Genomic DNA, 12,545 nt, shown 5'->3' on the forward strand with positions numbered 1-12,545 from the left:
TCTCACAGCAGACAGGCTCGACACAGGTGCGAACTGGCGCGTGCTAGTACTATCACCGGCACACCACCGGAGCCGCCTAAGCGACTCCGTTAAGAACGGCAATGCACTTAGCTCCGTGCACAATGCCGCTGTCCCCGCACGCTAGCTCGTTCACCGTCTGCCACGCCACGGCGGTGTGGAGAACGACAGACAAGCGCTGCATCTGCAGCCCGTGCCAGTTCTTGGTGGTCCATGTGACCTCATCGAGGTGCTGAGCGTGCGAAAGTTTGTTACTCAGCTGGTCCGCCGCCTGCCGAAGAATTCTGCGGACGCGATAAAAGAAGTGCAGCGTTTCCTCTGAGGTGCCTCAGAGGTGCACCACACCTCTGAAGGTGTCTTTCAGAGGTGTACTTCAGGAGCAGAGCTGACGTCAGTCTGTGCGCGCTCCCTCTCTCCTCGTCGAACTTGGGAACGATGCGATATCGAGTGCGATGGAGCGCCCCTCGTTGCTTTCACCTCTCAACGGCGACGAGAAGCGGCTCACTACGGTGCCTCAGCGCACAGTGTCGCTCCTCTGTGAGACTGACGCAAAACAGGCCAGCGTTCAGTTGCTCAAGCGCCAGGCACTCGGCGTTTGGCACGCCGACGCCCTGTCCGACGTTGAGAATGCCATTGGCGACCTGCACTTCTGGCCAACGACCTGGTCGAAGGACCCTCGCAGCCATGACTACGACATGCAGCGCCTCGGACGGTCCAAGCGGCTCGACAATCGCGAGCGCTTCGAACTCTTCCGATTTGTGGTTGGCAATGGCGCATCACCCGCTCTGGCCGTCGAACTCCTTGCCGCGTCGGAAAGCCTGCCAGACACGTTCGCCATAACCCAAATGGAAAACCTCGTGAAGAAGGCTGCTGAAGGCAGCTTCTCGAAGTATAAGGCATACATCATGGCGGACCGCAAGTGGGCCCCGGTCTTTTGCGTGCCAGAGCAGAAGCCTCTGCCTCTTGGAGAGTACTGCCCATACGAAGACGCTCGCAAGGTGCTTGCACGGCAGAAGAAGCGCCAATAGGCCGGCTTGCTGGTGTCCGATGGAGGCCGCCATCGCTTAGAGTCGCATGTGGAGCGCCACCGCCACCGTGGGCGATGATCGCTGCCGCCAGCCCGCAGTGCATCCTCCGTTCCTAAATGCATCGTAGTCATCTCCGCCGAGGGCGGCGTCCCATGTCGTCGTTCATGTCACTGCCACGCTACCTCGCATTCAGTGCCGTGCCGTGAGCGCGGCCTGTGCTACGTGTGTGAGCGTGCCCACGGTGTGAGTGGCGGCCTGCTGTTGCGCGCACTCTTGTGTCGTGTGTGTGTGTACAGAGACCACGCGCCAAGCCAGCGCACATGCTAAGCGCACTGCGTTGTCTGTTTATGAGCTCTCTAGAGCATGGTCGTTCCTAAAGGCGCAGCTAGGCGCAGCTAGGCGCAGCCGACACATGGGATGGACATGGCAAGCACATGCGACATGGCATGAACAGGGCAGGCACGATTCGCGCATCTCGACACACGACTGCACAGGCGACACTACGTCGCGCAAGGGTGCAGCGGCTGTGGTCACGCACATCGCGCCCGATCCCTCCTCCTAACGCGACGCCAGCTAAGGCATCAGTGCATGCATCGCTCTCCCTGTCCGCGCGGGTGCGCCGGTCGGGCGCTGGTGGGGCGCCGTCCTACGACCGGCGAGCCCCGGCAGAGGGGTGGAGCTCTCTACTGAGCCGCCTTCCCCGACGGCGGCGGACCGGCCCGGGCGCCACGGCGCCGCAGAGGCGGCAGCGGGGACGGCGTCAATGATGGCGTGCCTCAGAGGCCGCCGGTCGATGCGTACGTCTTGCTCGAGTTGACCCCGCGCGAGGTGCCTGGCGATGACAGCCAGCGGTTGCGCAGCTCGAGGAGGCGCAGAACCACGAAGATGTGGCGCGCCTCGTTCATGTGCCGCAGTGTGTGCTTCGATCGGGCGAGCCAGGCGAAGGCCTGAGAGCTGAGATGAGTGGGTGGGTGCGGTGCGAGGCTCGACGCCTGCTGTGAGTGCAGGGTGCGGCTCGACATCGCCTGCTCCGCCGCCTCAGTGTTCGTGCTCTTGTGCAGCAGCTCACACTTTTTGGGATTGCAGTACTTCGCGCAGAACTTGGAGTCGACGTGGTTCCTGGCAGGGGCGCGGGCGTGTCATTGTACGAGGTGCTACTTAGCATACGAGCGGCAGGTGGTGCTAGGCTGGCCGGAAGTGGAAGCGATCGACGACGATCATCATCGACTTGAGCAGCCACTCAGCAAAGGTCGAGCCTTTGTGAGGTATCCGGCATGGGCCGTAGCTAGGGAGGGGCTTCGCTGCCTGAGGCACGCAGAGTGCCCACTCTGCACGTTACGCTTGCACAGCGACCGATGGTCCATGATGCGCTCGACCATGTAGACGTTCTTTTCTGCCGCATCGAGCGGCGCATTCGGGCTCTCGGCGTCAGCCGCAGCCACTGCTTCTGCCTCGGCCCGCTCCTGCTCCGCCCGGCTGCGGGTGAAGTACCCCCGGCCGCCGCCGCCGCCGCCGCCGCCTCTGCCGTCGCCGCCGTCGCCGCCGTCGTCGCCGCCGCCGCCGCCACTGCCGCCACCACCGCCGCTATCGGCAGTGTCGCGGGCCTTCCCGCCAACGCCTCCCATGCAAGCACCAGCGCTAGCGCCGCGGGCGCGCTTTAACCACCTCTCAGGACTTGTCGGCCGGGACGCCTTCGGAGTCGTCGGACGGGTCGCCCTCCGAATACGAAACGGAGTCCGAGGTGGAGAAGCCCCCCAAGTACACTTGCTCCCTCTGCAGCGAAAAGGGGCACACGGCCTACAAAACTCCTCGGAATGGCAAGAAGTCGATTCACGAGGAGCGGTACATCAGCTGCATGCAACCACCGCATGCACGGGCAACTTTGGGCGAGCGACAAGGGCCCGGCGCCGCCGATTACTGGGGGCAAGGGCAAGGGCAAGGGCAAGGGCAAGGGCAAGGGCAAGGGGCGCGGGTAAGCGAAAAGTCGGGGTAATCCATCGCGATCGAGCCCGAGACCTTCTCTTCGACCTTCTCGCGGGACCGTGACCTTCTCGGGAGGTGGTGGCCATACAACATGTCACACGAGGTCGAACGATGTTCCCGCGTCTTTCCTTTCTTCAGATGTCTGTGTTTTAAGTGTGTGGATCTCGCGATGGTTGCAACTGAAAAGACCTCCAAGCCCTGGGAGCCCTCCCCCTACTGTAATAATAATAACGGGCACCTCTACCAGGAGATGGGTAAAAAGGAACAGGTTCCCACCCGTGCGATCTTTGTGCATGCGGGGAGGGGTCTTTGTGGCTTGTGGGGGGTGGTCGGCGCACGGCGGCTAGCCGGGGTCGCAGCCCAGGATGCGCGCGCATCCTGGGTTGCTTCATGCATCTTGGGCCGACGCGGACCAGCGACCAGCTGAGGCGGCCCGTAAAGCCGTACCGGGCGGCGAGACGGGCGAGCCGCGAGCGCGCCGAGCGAGCGCGGTGACCGGTGTGAGTGTGAGCGGTGTGCCGTGTGCGGGGTGTGCGCGGCCCGGCCTGCCCCGGCCGCCCGCGCCAGCCGTAATTTTTGGCGCCCTTGAGAATAAACAAAACCCCGAGTGTAAGTGAGAGAGAGCGCGTGAGAGTCGTCGGTGCCTCGGATCTCGCCGAGCTCGAGCGAGAGAGCGACACCGGAGAGAGCAGAGAGAGAGAAGCGGGGAGTGCCAGCGCAGACACTCTCCGGACACGCGCGACCCCTCTCGCACGAGCAAGGGGGGGGGGGGGGGGTGCCCCCTAAGAGGATGCAGAGAGGGCTGCTAGCGGGAAGGGGCCAGGGCGGCAGCAGCGGCGTATAAGCGCAAAGGAGGGCGGCGCGCACGGCGGCACATCAGCAGCAGCCGCCCTGCGAGCTGCCCTCGCCGTCGAGGGAGCGGCCGGTGCCGTAGCCGGTCGTGTTTGTCTGCGTGAGCATCTTGCTCTTGATCTCGGAGGAGATGAGCAGGAAAGCCGTGTCGACGAACGCGCCTGGCGAACGTGTCGCGTGGACGCGTCGGCGGCGCGTCCCGTGGGCTGTGTCGCGTGGGCTGCGTCGCGGGCGCGGCGGTGCGGGCGGAGACGCTCAAGGCCGTGGTGAGGTCTTGCAGGCCGGAGGCGGTGGGACGGAATGGCGAGTGACGGAGCGGGAAGGTGCTCGGTGGTCCCGGGAGTCTCTCGGAGACGCCTCCGGAGTCTCGGAAGCGTCTCTGGAGCGTCTCGGAAGCGTGCGCGGACCCGTCTTCGCCGACGCCTCGAGGAACTGGACGCCGAGCTCGTCCGCAAAGTTCTTGCCCTCCTGCTTCTGCACGGCGCGCAGCTCGTTGTCGTCGGCGAGGTCCGCCTTGTTGCCTGCGGCGGCCGGGGTGCGGGGCGCTGAGCCGGACCAGCCGCGCAGGCTTGTTGGGAGGGCGTCACGAGGTGGAGGAGAGAGGCGAGGGGGGAGAGGGGAGAGGGGAGAGGGGAGAGGGGAGAGGGGAGCGAGAGCGAGGAGAGAGGGGTGGGGAGGGCAGGAGTGGAGAGGAGAGGAGGCAAGAGGAGAGGCGAGGCGAGAGGGAGAGGCGAAAAGAGACGTGAGAGGAGAGAGGAGAGAGGAGAGCAGAGGAGGCGAGGAGAGGAGAGGAGAGAGGAGAGGAGAGGAGAGGAGAGGAGGAGAGATGGGAGGGGAGGGGAGGAGGTAGAGAGAGGCGAGGGGAGCGGCGCGCACCGACAAGCAGCTTGTTGACGTTCTCCCGCGCGTACTTGTCAATCTCCTTGAGCCACCGCTTCACGTTGTTGAACGACTCCCGGTTGGTGATGTCGTACACGACGATGATGCCGTGGGCGCCGCGGTAGTACGTGCTGCTGATCGTCCGGAAGCGCTCCTGCCCCGCCGTGTCCCAGATCTGCAGCTTTATGTTTTTACCATCGAGCTGCACTGTGCGGATCTTGAAATCCACTCCAATCGTACTGATGTACGAGTCGGTCCATTTGTCGTCCTGGGGCCGAGCAGGGCGAGGCTTGGCGCGGGGTGCGCGGGGGTCGCGATGCCGCGTGCGGAGCTCTGCTGCAGAGCAGGTGACGCGCCGCAGCGGTGAGGACTGTCTGCCGCAGAGGCGAGGGCCGCCCAGCGTGCGGTGCGGCGCGCGCACCGCGAAGCGCAGCAGCAGGCAGGATTTTCCGACACCCGAGTCGCCAATCAGCACGAGGATGAAGAGGTAGTCATCTGGGGGAGGGGATGTATGCTGTGAGCGCACAAGCCGCCCGTCTGCGGCCCGCCGGCTGCGCCGCGAGTGCCGTCCGCCCTGGGCGCCGCCGCGGGGGCGCGCACGCGCAAGGGGGGGAGGGAGGGGGTCGGGGAGCACGCGCACAGTCGGGTTTCATGAAACGCCTCGACGCCGGCGGCGCGTCGGTGTGTCGCGCCGGCGTACGCCGAAAAGGAGGAGGTGGAGGAAAAAAAGTCCTCGGCGCGCAACTTTAAGAGGCGATCTTTCCGAATCGTGTCGGTCCTTCGAACACGCCGTACGCCACCCTAGGGTTCGGCACGTATTTTCCATCCTCCGCCATTTTGTCTTGATGGTCCTTTCCTCCGTCCGTCGCCGCAAAGTGTGTGAACTGGTGTGAGACGTCAGCTGTTGTGAGTCGCAACAAAATGTGGAAGGTCCAGTCCGCGAGGCACACCGTCGAGTTTGTGCCAGCCGCGGCGTCGCCCGTCTCGCTGGGACGGCTCGACGGCATGCCTCGCTGTGTCTCGCGGCGGCAGGCCACGCTCGAGCCCGAAGAAGGAGGGTAAACACACAAAAAGTATTATCCGAAGCGTGTTGGGGCGCGGACGGCTTGTTGGCGAGCCAAATTGGTTATGTCCGAGGCGCTGCGCTGGCTCAGAGCGAGTTTGCGCTGCGCTAGGCTCACAGTACACCATGCAGAGTACACAAACGACGAGAGTGTGCTGCGTCTGAACCACACACAGCGTGTCCCGCTCCATAGTTTCTCTTCTTATCCGTTACCATGTAGAGCAAGGTCGAGGGCGGGCCCTCTCGGGCTCGGGCCGCCCTCTCGCCCGCACCTCTGCGGGGCTTGCACGTGGCAGCGGCGGCTCAAGATCCCAGCGATCTCGAGTTCTTCACGCTATCCACTGCGCCGCGGCTTCGCCGCGCCCATCCAAGCCCAGGGCTTGGTTTGCTGATACCCGCATCTCGCTCTGCGCATCTCTGAGGCTACCCGCGCGCCGACTGCTACGCGCGCGGCGAGAGGCGCACCCCATCGGCGGCGACCATTGCGGCGGGGTGGTTTCGCGTACGAAGCGACGATGGCACGACCACCTCCCTGCATCAAAGACCAGGCAAGGAGGGGCCTTCTCGTGTTCCGCGGGGAACAGGAGGTCTCCCGGCATGAGCAGCTACGGGAGGAAGGCAGCCCCTTCGAGGTTGGCAGGCGAGAGTCTGCGGGGCTCGCAAGCCGAGTCTCAGCCACACGCCCCCCGCACCTGTACTCCACCAATCTCAAGGTGAAGAGATCTTATCGGCCAGACGGGCAGGGCAGGCGGGCAGGCGGGCGGGGTCTCTCGCGGCCTCTCCCCCCTTCCCCTTCCCACTGCGCTCTGTTGGTTCCTCTATCCATCTACAGCGAGGGTGGTGGTACCCAAAACCCGCCATAAAAACGGTATGGCGGTGGAGTGCTCTCTACTGCCGCGGCGCCCCTGTCGGTTCGGAGGCGCCCGGCGGCCGCGCGCTTGGTGCCGACGTCGACCGGCTGCTCTCGCGGCGCCGAGACGTGCCGCTTTGGTCACGTCTCGCGCGCTGCGAGGTGTCTTTTGGCATGTGAGCGCTGGCTAGAGACGCCAGGAAGCTTGTCTTCCATGTCTGCGGCCGGGGGGAGGCGAGCGGGCGGGCACGCCAGGCTCGGCGACGCTCTGCGCGGGTCTTCGAGCTCGCAGCCCGCGACGAGCCAGCATGGCTCGTCGCTCGACGGGAGCCTGCTCAGAATGCTCTCGGCATTCTGGACAGCCTCGCCAAGCTCTCTGGAAAGGTCCGCAGGGCCAGGGCGGGCCGTATCGGGCGCGATGGCGCGCTCAGAGTACCATGCCTACGAGCTCTCCGATCGGGCCGCCGGCAGCGGGCTTGCGCGGCGCGCCGCTCGACGGCAGGCTGCTCCCCACCCTTCCAACAGTGTCTTTTGCCTCGCTTCTATCGCTGCAACCGCCTCCGGGGGCCGGCGCCGGCCGCCTCGCTTCGCCAGCGCTGCCTACGCCTACGACACGCGCATCGGCTCGCCGCCCGCGTCGCCTGCGGCGGGCCCGCGTGGCGCGCCGCTCGTCGGGAGCGTGCTCAGCAGGCTGTGCAGCGCAGCCTGACTCACTCAGAGCGCCGCTGATGCGGCGTGGGGCCGGCGGCGGCGCTGCTGCCGCGCACGCTGCGCTGTGGGCGTCACCATCGTGTCCTCGCCGCGTCGCCGACGCCCCTTGCCGCTCGCGGCTGCCCTGCCCTTCCCTGCCATCGCGCAAACACACACACACACACACACACACACACACACACACACACACACACACACACACACACACACACACACACACACACACACACACATATTAATCATTGGGTAATAATTATTAATTATTAATCATCGGGCGGCGGCGCGGCGCGGCGGCGGGCGGCGCGAGGCGGCGGCGCGGCGAGGCAGCGGGCGACGCAGGGAGGGGCGGCGCGGCGGCGGGGGGGGGGGGGGTATTACTTATTTGTTAACTAGCTGAGGGGCTCGCTAAACGCTCGCCGAGCTCTCCATGCTGTACAACACCACCTCCTCACTAATCGTCAGGGGCGCGGAGAGCGCAGTGCACTGCGGTGAGGCTGCGCCGCGGGGGCTCGCCCCCTGCACCGCGCTCAGAGCGGCGTAGGGGGGAGAGGGCGGTCGGTGGCGGCGGCGGCGAGGCGCGAGGCGGTGGCGGCGGTGGTGCGGGCGGCGGGATGACAGGGGAGGCGGCGGGATTGACAGGGGAGGCGGCGGCCACGAGCGGAGCGGCGCGAGAAGGGGGGGGGGCGGCGGCGAGGCGCCGGTGAGCGAGGCGCCCGCGCCATCAGAGGGACGCGCCGCTGCGAGATGGAGGGCGGCGGTGACGGAGGCGAGGCGCGAGGCGGCGGCGGCGGCGGCGGCGGCGGCGGCGGCGGCGGCGGCGAACGGCGGCACCGAGTCTCGGTGAGCGGCGGCGGGAGGAGGAGCAGCGGCGGCGCTCGCTCGCTGTTGACGGGAGCGCTTTTGAGCCTGGGAGCCCATGCCACTGCGACCGGCGTGCCCGGGAACGGAGATCGCGCGCGCGCCGCCACTCACGACGCGCGCGCGATCTTCGCGGAGTCGGGTCCCCAGAGGGAAGCGGTCTTCTCGGCCGACGTCCAGCGGCGCGCAAGGAAGCAGGCGCAGCGGAGGCGGCCTAGCACCGGCTCGGCGCCGTCCGGCTTGCGCTGCCCGCGAGCCGCGTCCTGAGCCTCGGCAGCGCGCTGCGCGGCGCGGCGCTCGCGCCGCTGCTGTGCCGAGAGCGGCATGATGGTTCGCCAGCTGAAGCTCGAGACTCCTCGGTACCACGAGTTCCTCCGGTCACGGGGATAAACGGCGGAGGACGGGGGCCTTATATCTTTAGATTAATTATTAATTAATAATCATCGGGCGCCGGCGGGCAGAAGATTCCATTTCAGTGTATGTGGCTCTTACGAACATACCCGTAGGTGAACTGCTGACAGGGTTTGCGATGAGGAGCGATCCGAACGTGGTATTCGGGTGATTAGATCACTACCGCCGAGGGCCAGCGAGCCACGAGGCCTTGCACGGTGAGAGCCAGCTGGGCCGAAGCCGCGGTCGAGGGAGCGGCAGCGGCTGCCTCAGTCCCAAGGAGCCGCCCCACCACGTGCGCCGCGATGGCGCGCGCCGACGGCTCGTCAAAGATGAGCGTCGGCGCGAGGGCGGCGCCCGTGGCCTCTCGGAGGCGGCTCACGGCCTCTGTAGCTCCGAGCGAGTCGATGCCCGCCTCCATGAGCGGCGTGTCGGCGGTGAGGCCGCCTGCGCCGGTGAGGCCCTCCAGCACCGACAGCACGGCCGCCTCGACGTGCGGCTGGCGCGCCGCGGGAGGCAGCCGCGAGAGTGCCCTGCCCATCTCGCTCTCCACCGCTGGCACGGCGGCGGCGGTGGCGGCGGCCTCGTGCGACGGCGCAAAGGCGGAGAGCGCCTTTGGCACGACCGGGAGCAGGCCGAGGAAGCGGCTCCAGTCGACGAGGAGCAGCATCTCCACCGCGGGGCCGGCGGCGCCGAGGGAAGACGCCAGGGCGGGGGCAGCCTCGGCCATGGTGATCAGTCCAAAGCCGGACGCCTGTATCCGCGCGTTGATTGACTCCTCCGCCGCCATGCCAACCTCGCCCCACGGGCCCCACTGCACCGACGAGGAGGCGAGGCCGCCAGCACGCCGCAGCGCGCTCGTGGCGTCGAGGCAGCAATTGGCAGCTGCGTAGTTGGCCTGGCCAGCGCTGCCGAGCAGGGCCGCCACCGACGAGAAGAGCACGCACGCCTCGAGCGGCGAGGCGGCGCTCGCTCGCTGCAGGACCCAGCCGCCGACCGCCTTGGGAGCATACACGCGCCGGAAGGCCTCCGCCGTCTGGGAGCGGAGCAGGCCGTCTGCTAGCACGCCCGCCGCGTGCCACACGCCAGCGAGCCGCGCGCCACCATCGCCGCCAGCAGACGCCCAAGCAACCAAGCGTCGCACCTCCGCCTCCTCGGCCGCGTCGCACGCCGCAGCCCGCACCGCGCAGCCAGCCAGCGAGGCGAGGCGAGCGCTCTCTGCCGGCGCCACCCGCCCGCCCCGAGAGGCGAGGACCAAGCCCGCCGCCCCTCGATCGCCGAGCCACTTGGCGACGAGCAAGCCGACGCCGCCTGTGCCGCCCGTCAGCAGCTGGAGGCCGCCCACGCCCCTCGAGCCCTCTGGCGGCGCGTCGAGACGGCTCAGCCGCGGCACCCTCGCCCCGCCGTAGCTGGCCACGGCCTCCGGCTCGGTCGGCGGCAGCGCCGAGGCCACCGCCACCAGCTCCGCCGCCGAGAGTCCGGCGCCGTCGACGTGCGAGAGGCGGCTGCCCGGCGCCTCGGCTCTCGCCGTGCGGGCGAGGCCGAGGAGGCCGGCGTGCGAGGGGCACACGCGTGCGGCGGCGCTGCAAGGCTGCGATCCGCCGCTACTGAGCAGCCACGCAGGGAGAGGCTGCGAGGCAGGCTGCGAGAGCACGAAGCGGAGGGCCGCCTCGACCGCAGGCAGCGCCGAGGCCTTGGAGGCGGTGGCGAGCGCGACGGTGGCGGCGCCGGCCTCGAGCGGGAGAGGCGCGGTTGGGAGTGAGATGACCGGCCTGGCGTGGGCGCCGAGGACGAGCGTGGGCGGTGCAGCAGCCGGGGCAGCGACGAGCGGGACGAACTCGGTGACGTAGCTGTGAGAGCGAGCAGCAGCCTCTACACTCGCAGCAGCCGCCTCGGCGCTTGGAGCAGCCGCGCGCCACGCGAAGCGGCGGCGGGCGTAGGCGAGTGGTGGCGGGCTGCTCGGGGTGAGAGACGGAGGTGCCGCCTCGAGCACGGCGTGGGTGATGGTGCCGCCTGCGCCGAACGAGCTCACGCCGCCGAGCCCTCTCTCTGCGATGGAACTAGGCATTGCAGTAAGTTGCGCTGGCACCACCCCAGCCGTGGTACTTGCCATGACCGCCGATACGTGCGGGTTCATCTTGCACAGCTGTGCATTTGGCGGGGCCTGTCCCGTCATCAGCTCCAAGGTCAGGCATGCCAAGCCGCATGCACCCGCCGCGGGCTCGCCGTGCCCATAGTTGGCCTTGCTCGAGCCGATTAAGACCGGAGCAGCTTCTGGCCTTTGCGCCAGCACCGCAGCCGCCAGCGAGCGCACCTCAATCGGGTCGCCGAGCGGCGTACCGGTTCCGTGCGCCTCATAGGCTGAGAGCGCCCCCGGCAGGGTCGAAGCGTCAGCCAGAGCCGCCGCTACGAGTTGCCGCTGCGCCTGGCCGTTGGGAGCCGTGAGCGAGGCTGACCTGCCGTCTTGCTGCACCGCACTGCCACACCAGACCGGCACCGATGCACCGTCAGCTGCCTGGATCGCCATTGCGTAGCATCCCTCGCCGCGCGCGTAGCCGTCCGCGCGAGCGTCGAAGGTGTGGCAGCGGCCCTTTGCAGAGGTCATGCCAGCCATGGCAAAGGCCGCGCTAACGCCCCGTGAGAAGACCATGTTGACGCCGCAAGCAAGCGCCTGCTCGCACTCCGCGCTCTGCACTGATCGTGCCGCGTAATGCGCCGCCACCAGCCCGCTCGAGCAGGCCGTGTCGATGCTGAGGCACGGGCCCTGCAAGCCAAGCGCAAACGAGACGCGCCCGCACGTCATCGAGCACCCAACCGCGGTTGCCGCATACACACTCCCGGCCTGCTTGCTCTGCTGAAAGACCTCCTGATACTCGGGCGCCCACATGCCGAGAAAGACGCCGGTGAGCGAGCCAAGCAGGCCCGCCTTGGCAAGGCCGCACCCGTGCAGCGCCTCGTACCCACCCTCGAGCGCCAGCCGCTGAGCCGGGTCCATCGCCGCAGCTTCTGCGGGCGAGATTCCAAACAGGGCGTTGTCAAAGAGATCCGCGTCCCGCAGGAAGCCACCGTGGCGCTGCCGCTCAAGCAGCTGCGGGGAGGTGCCGAATCTCGAGGTGTCGTTGATGTCCCAACGAGTGACGGGGACGAGCCTGAGAGCGTCCCTGCCCGTTGCGATCGTCTGCCACATTTTTGTTCGCCCGTGCGACCCACCAGGCCCGCGCAACGAAAGGCACGGCATCTGAACCGAGGCGGCCACGGGTCGGCGCTGATCGCCGACAGCGATTGGGGCCGCTGCCTCCTCCTCTCCGCCCATCAGCTGCGCGAGAGCCCGAGCAGTCGGGTACTCAAAGATCAGCGTCGCCGGGAGGGTATTGTCGCCGGCCGACGCCTGCAGCTGGTTGCGCAGCTCGACAGCCCCGAGCGAGTCCAGCCCAGCCTCCATCAGCGGCGCATCAGCATCGACATCAGAGCCAGCCGTTGACCGGACCATGCCGAGGATAGCATCGAGGGAGACAGCGTTGCGCACAGCGGCGGGTGTGGCAGGGGAGCCCAGCGCAGGCGCAGCGACGGCGGGCTTGGTAGGCGTGAAGAGCGACAGCATCGCCGGCACCGCCGCAGCTCCGCCCAGAAGCCGTTCCCAGCGGACGATGAACATCCCTTGCACAGCTGGGCCGATTGCGCCGAGCGCAGAGGCCAAGGCGGGACGAGCGCCAGCGACGCGAAGCAGGCACCCTCGCGCCCTCCTCGCTACACACACAGACACACATGCCCGCCCTCTCCTTCCTGTGCGCCCTCCCCTTCCTTAGCTAGTCGAGCTCTCGTCGCAGGCGACCATCAAGGCCACCCCTTTACTGATGGGCGCAAGAACGAGTGCGACCTCGCGTGCGCGCGCTGGCTCGTGAAGAGCGCGCGC

The 12,545-nt window shown here is 67.6% G+C and overlaps 3 protein-coding genes across 3 annotated transcripts; 1 reads left to right on the top strand and 2 right to left on the bottom strand.

Moving 5' to 3' along the window:
* Positions 1–713: 713 nt before the first annotated feature.
* EMIHUDRAFT_209288 (hypothetical protein) lies at positions 714–1,046 on the top strand (the record flags this gene model as incomplete). Its single annotated transcript, XM_005771119.1, has 1 exon — positions 714–1,046. One exon carries the CDS (start codon positions 714–716, stop codon positions 1,044–1,046), a length of 333 nt encoding a protein of 110 aa, XP_005771176.1.
* Positions 1,047–3,780: 2,734 nt separating this feature from the next.
* Rab1b-1 (ras-related protein) lies at positions 3,781–5,472 on the bottom strand. The gene is made up of 5 exons (XM_005771120.1): positions 5,401–5,472; positions 5,182–5,255; positions 4,758–5,028; positions 4,289–4,402; positions 3,781–4,042 (listed from the first exon to the last, which is right to left on the bottom strand). The coding sequence occupies exons 1-5, from the start codon at positions 5,411–5,413 to the stop codon at positions 3,906–3,908; spliced, it is 609 nt and encodes a 202-aa protein (XP_005771177.1). The 5' UTR covers positions 5,414–5,472; the 3' UTR covers positions 3,781–3,905.
* A 2,301-nt stretch (positions 5,473–7,773) lies between these two features.
* EMIHUDRAFT_355499 (hypothetical protein) lies at positions 7,774–8,601 on the bottom strand (the record flags this gene model as incomplete). The annotated part of the gene is made up of 1 exon (XM_005771121.1): positions 7,774–8,601. A coding segment is annotated over exon 1 (201 nt), but the record flags the coding sequence as incomplete, so codon positions are not given.
* Positions 8,602–12,545: the final 3,944 nt, after the last annotated feature.

The sequence above is a fragment of the Emiliania huxleyi genome (assembly GCF_000372725.1).
Source record: "Emiliania huxleyi CCMP1516 unplaced genomic scaffold EMIHUscaffold_39, whole genome shotgun sequence".
NCBI classification, from domain to species: Eukaryota; Haptophyta; order Isochrysidales; family Noelaerhabdaceae; genus Emiliania; species Emiliania huxleyi.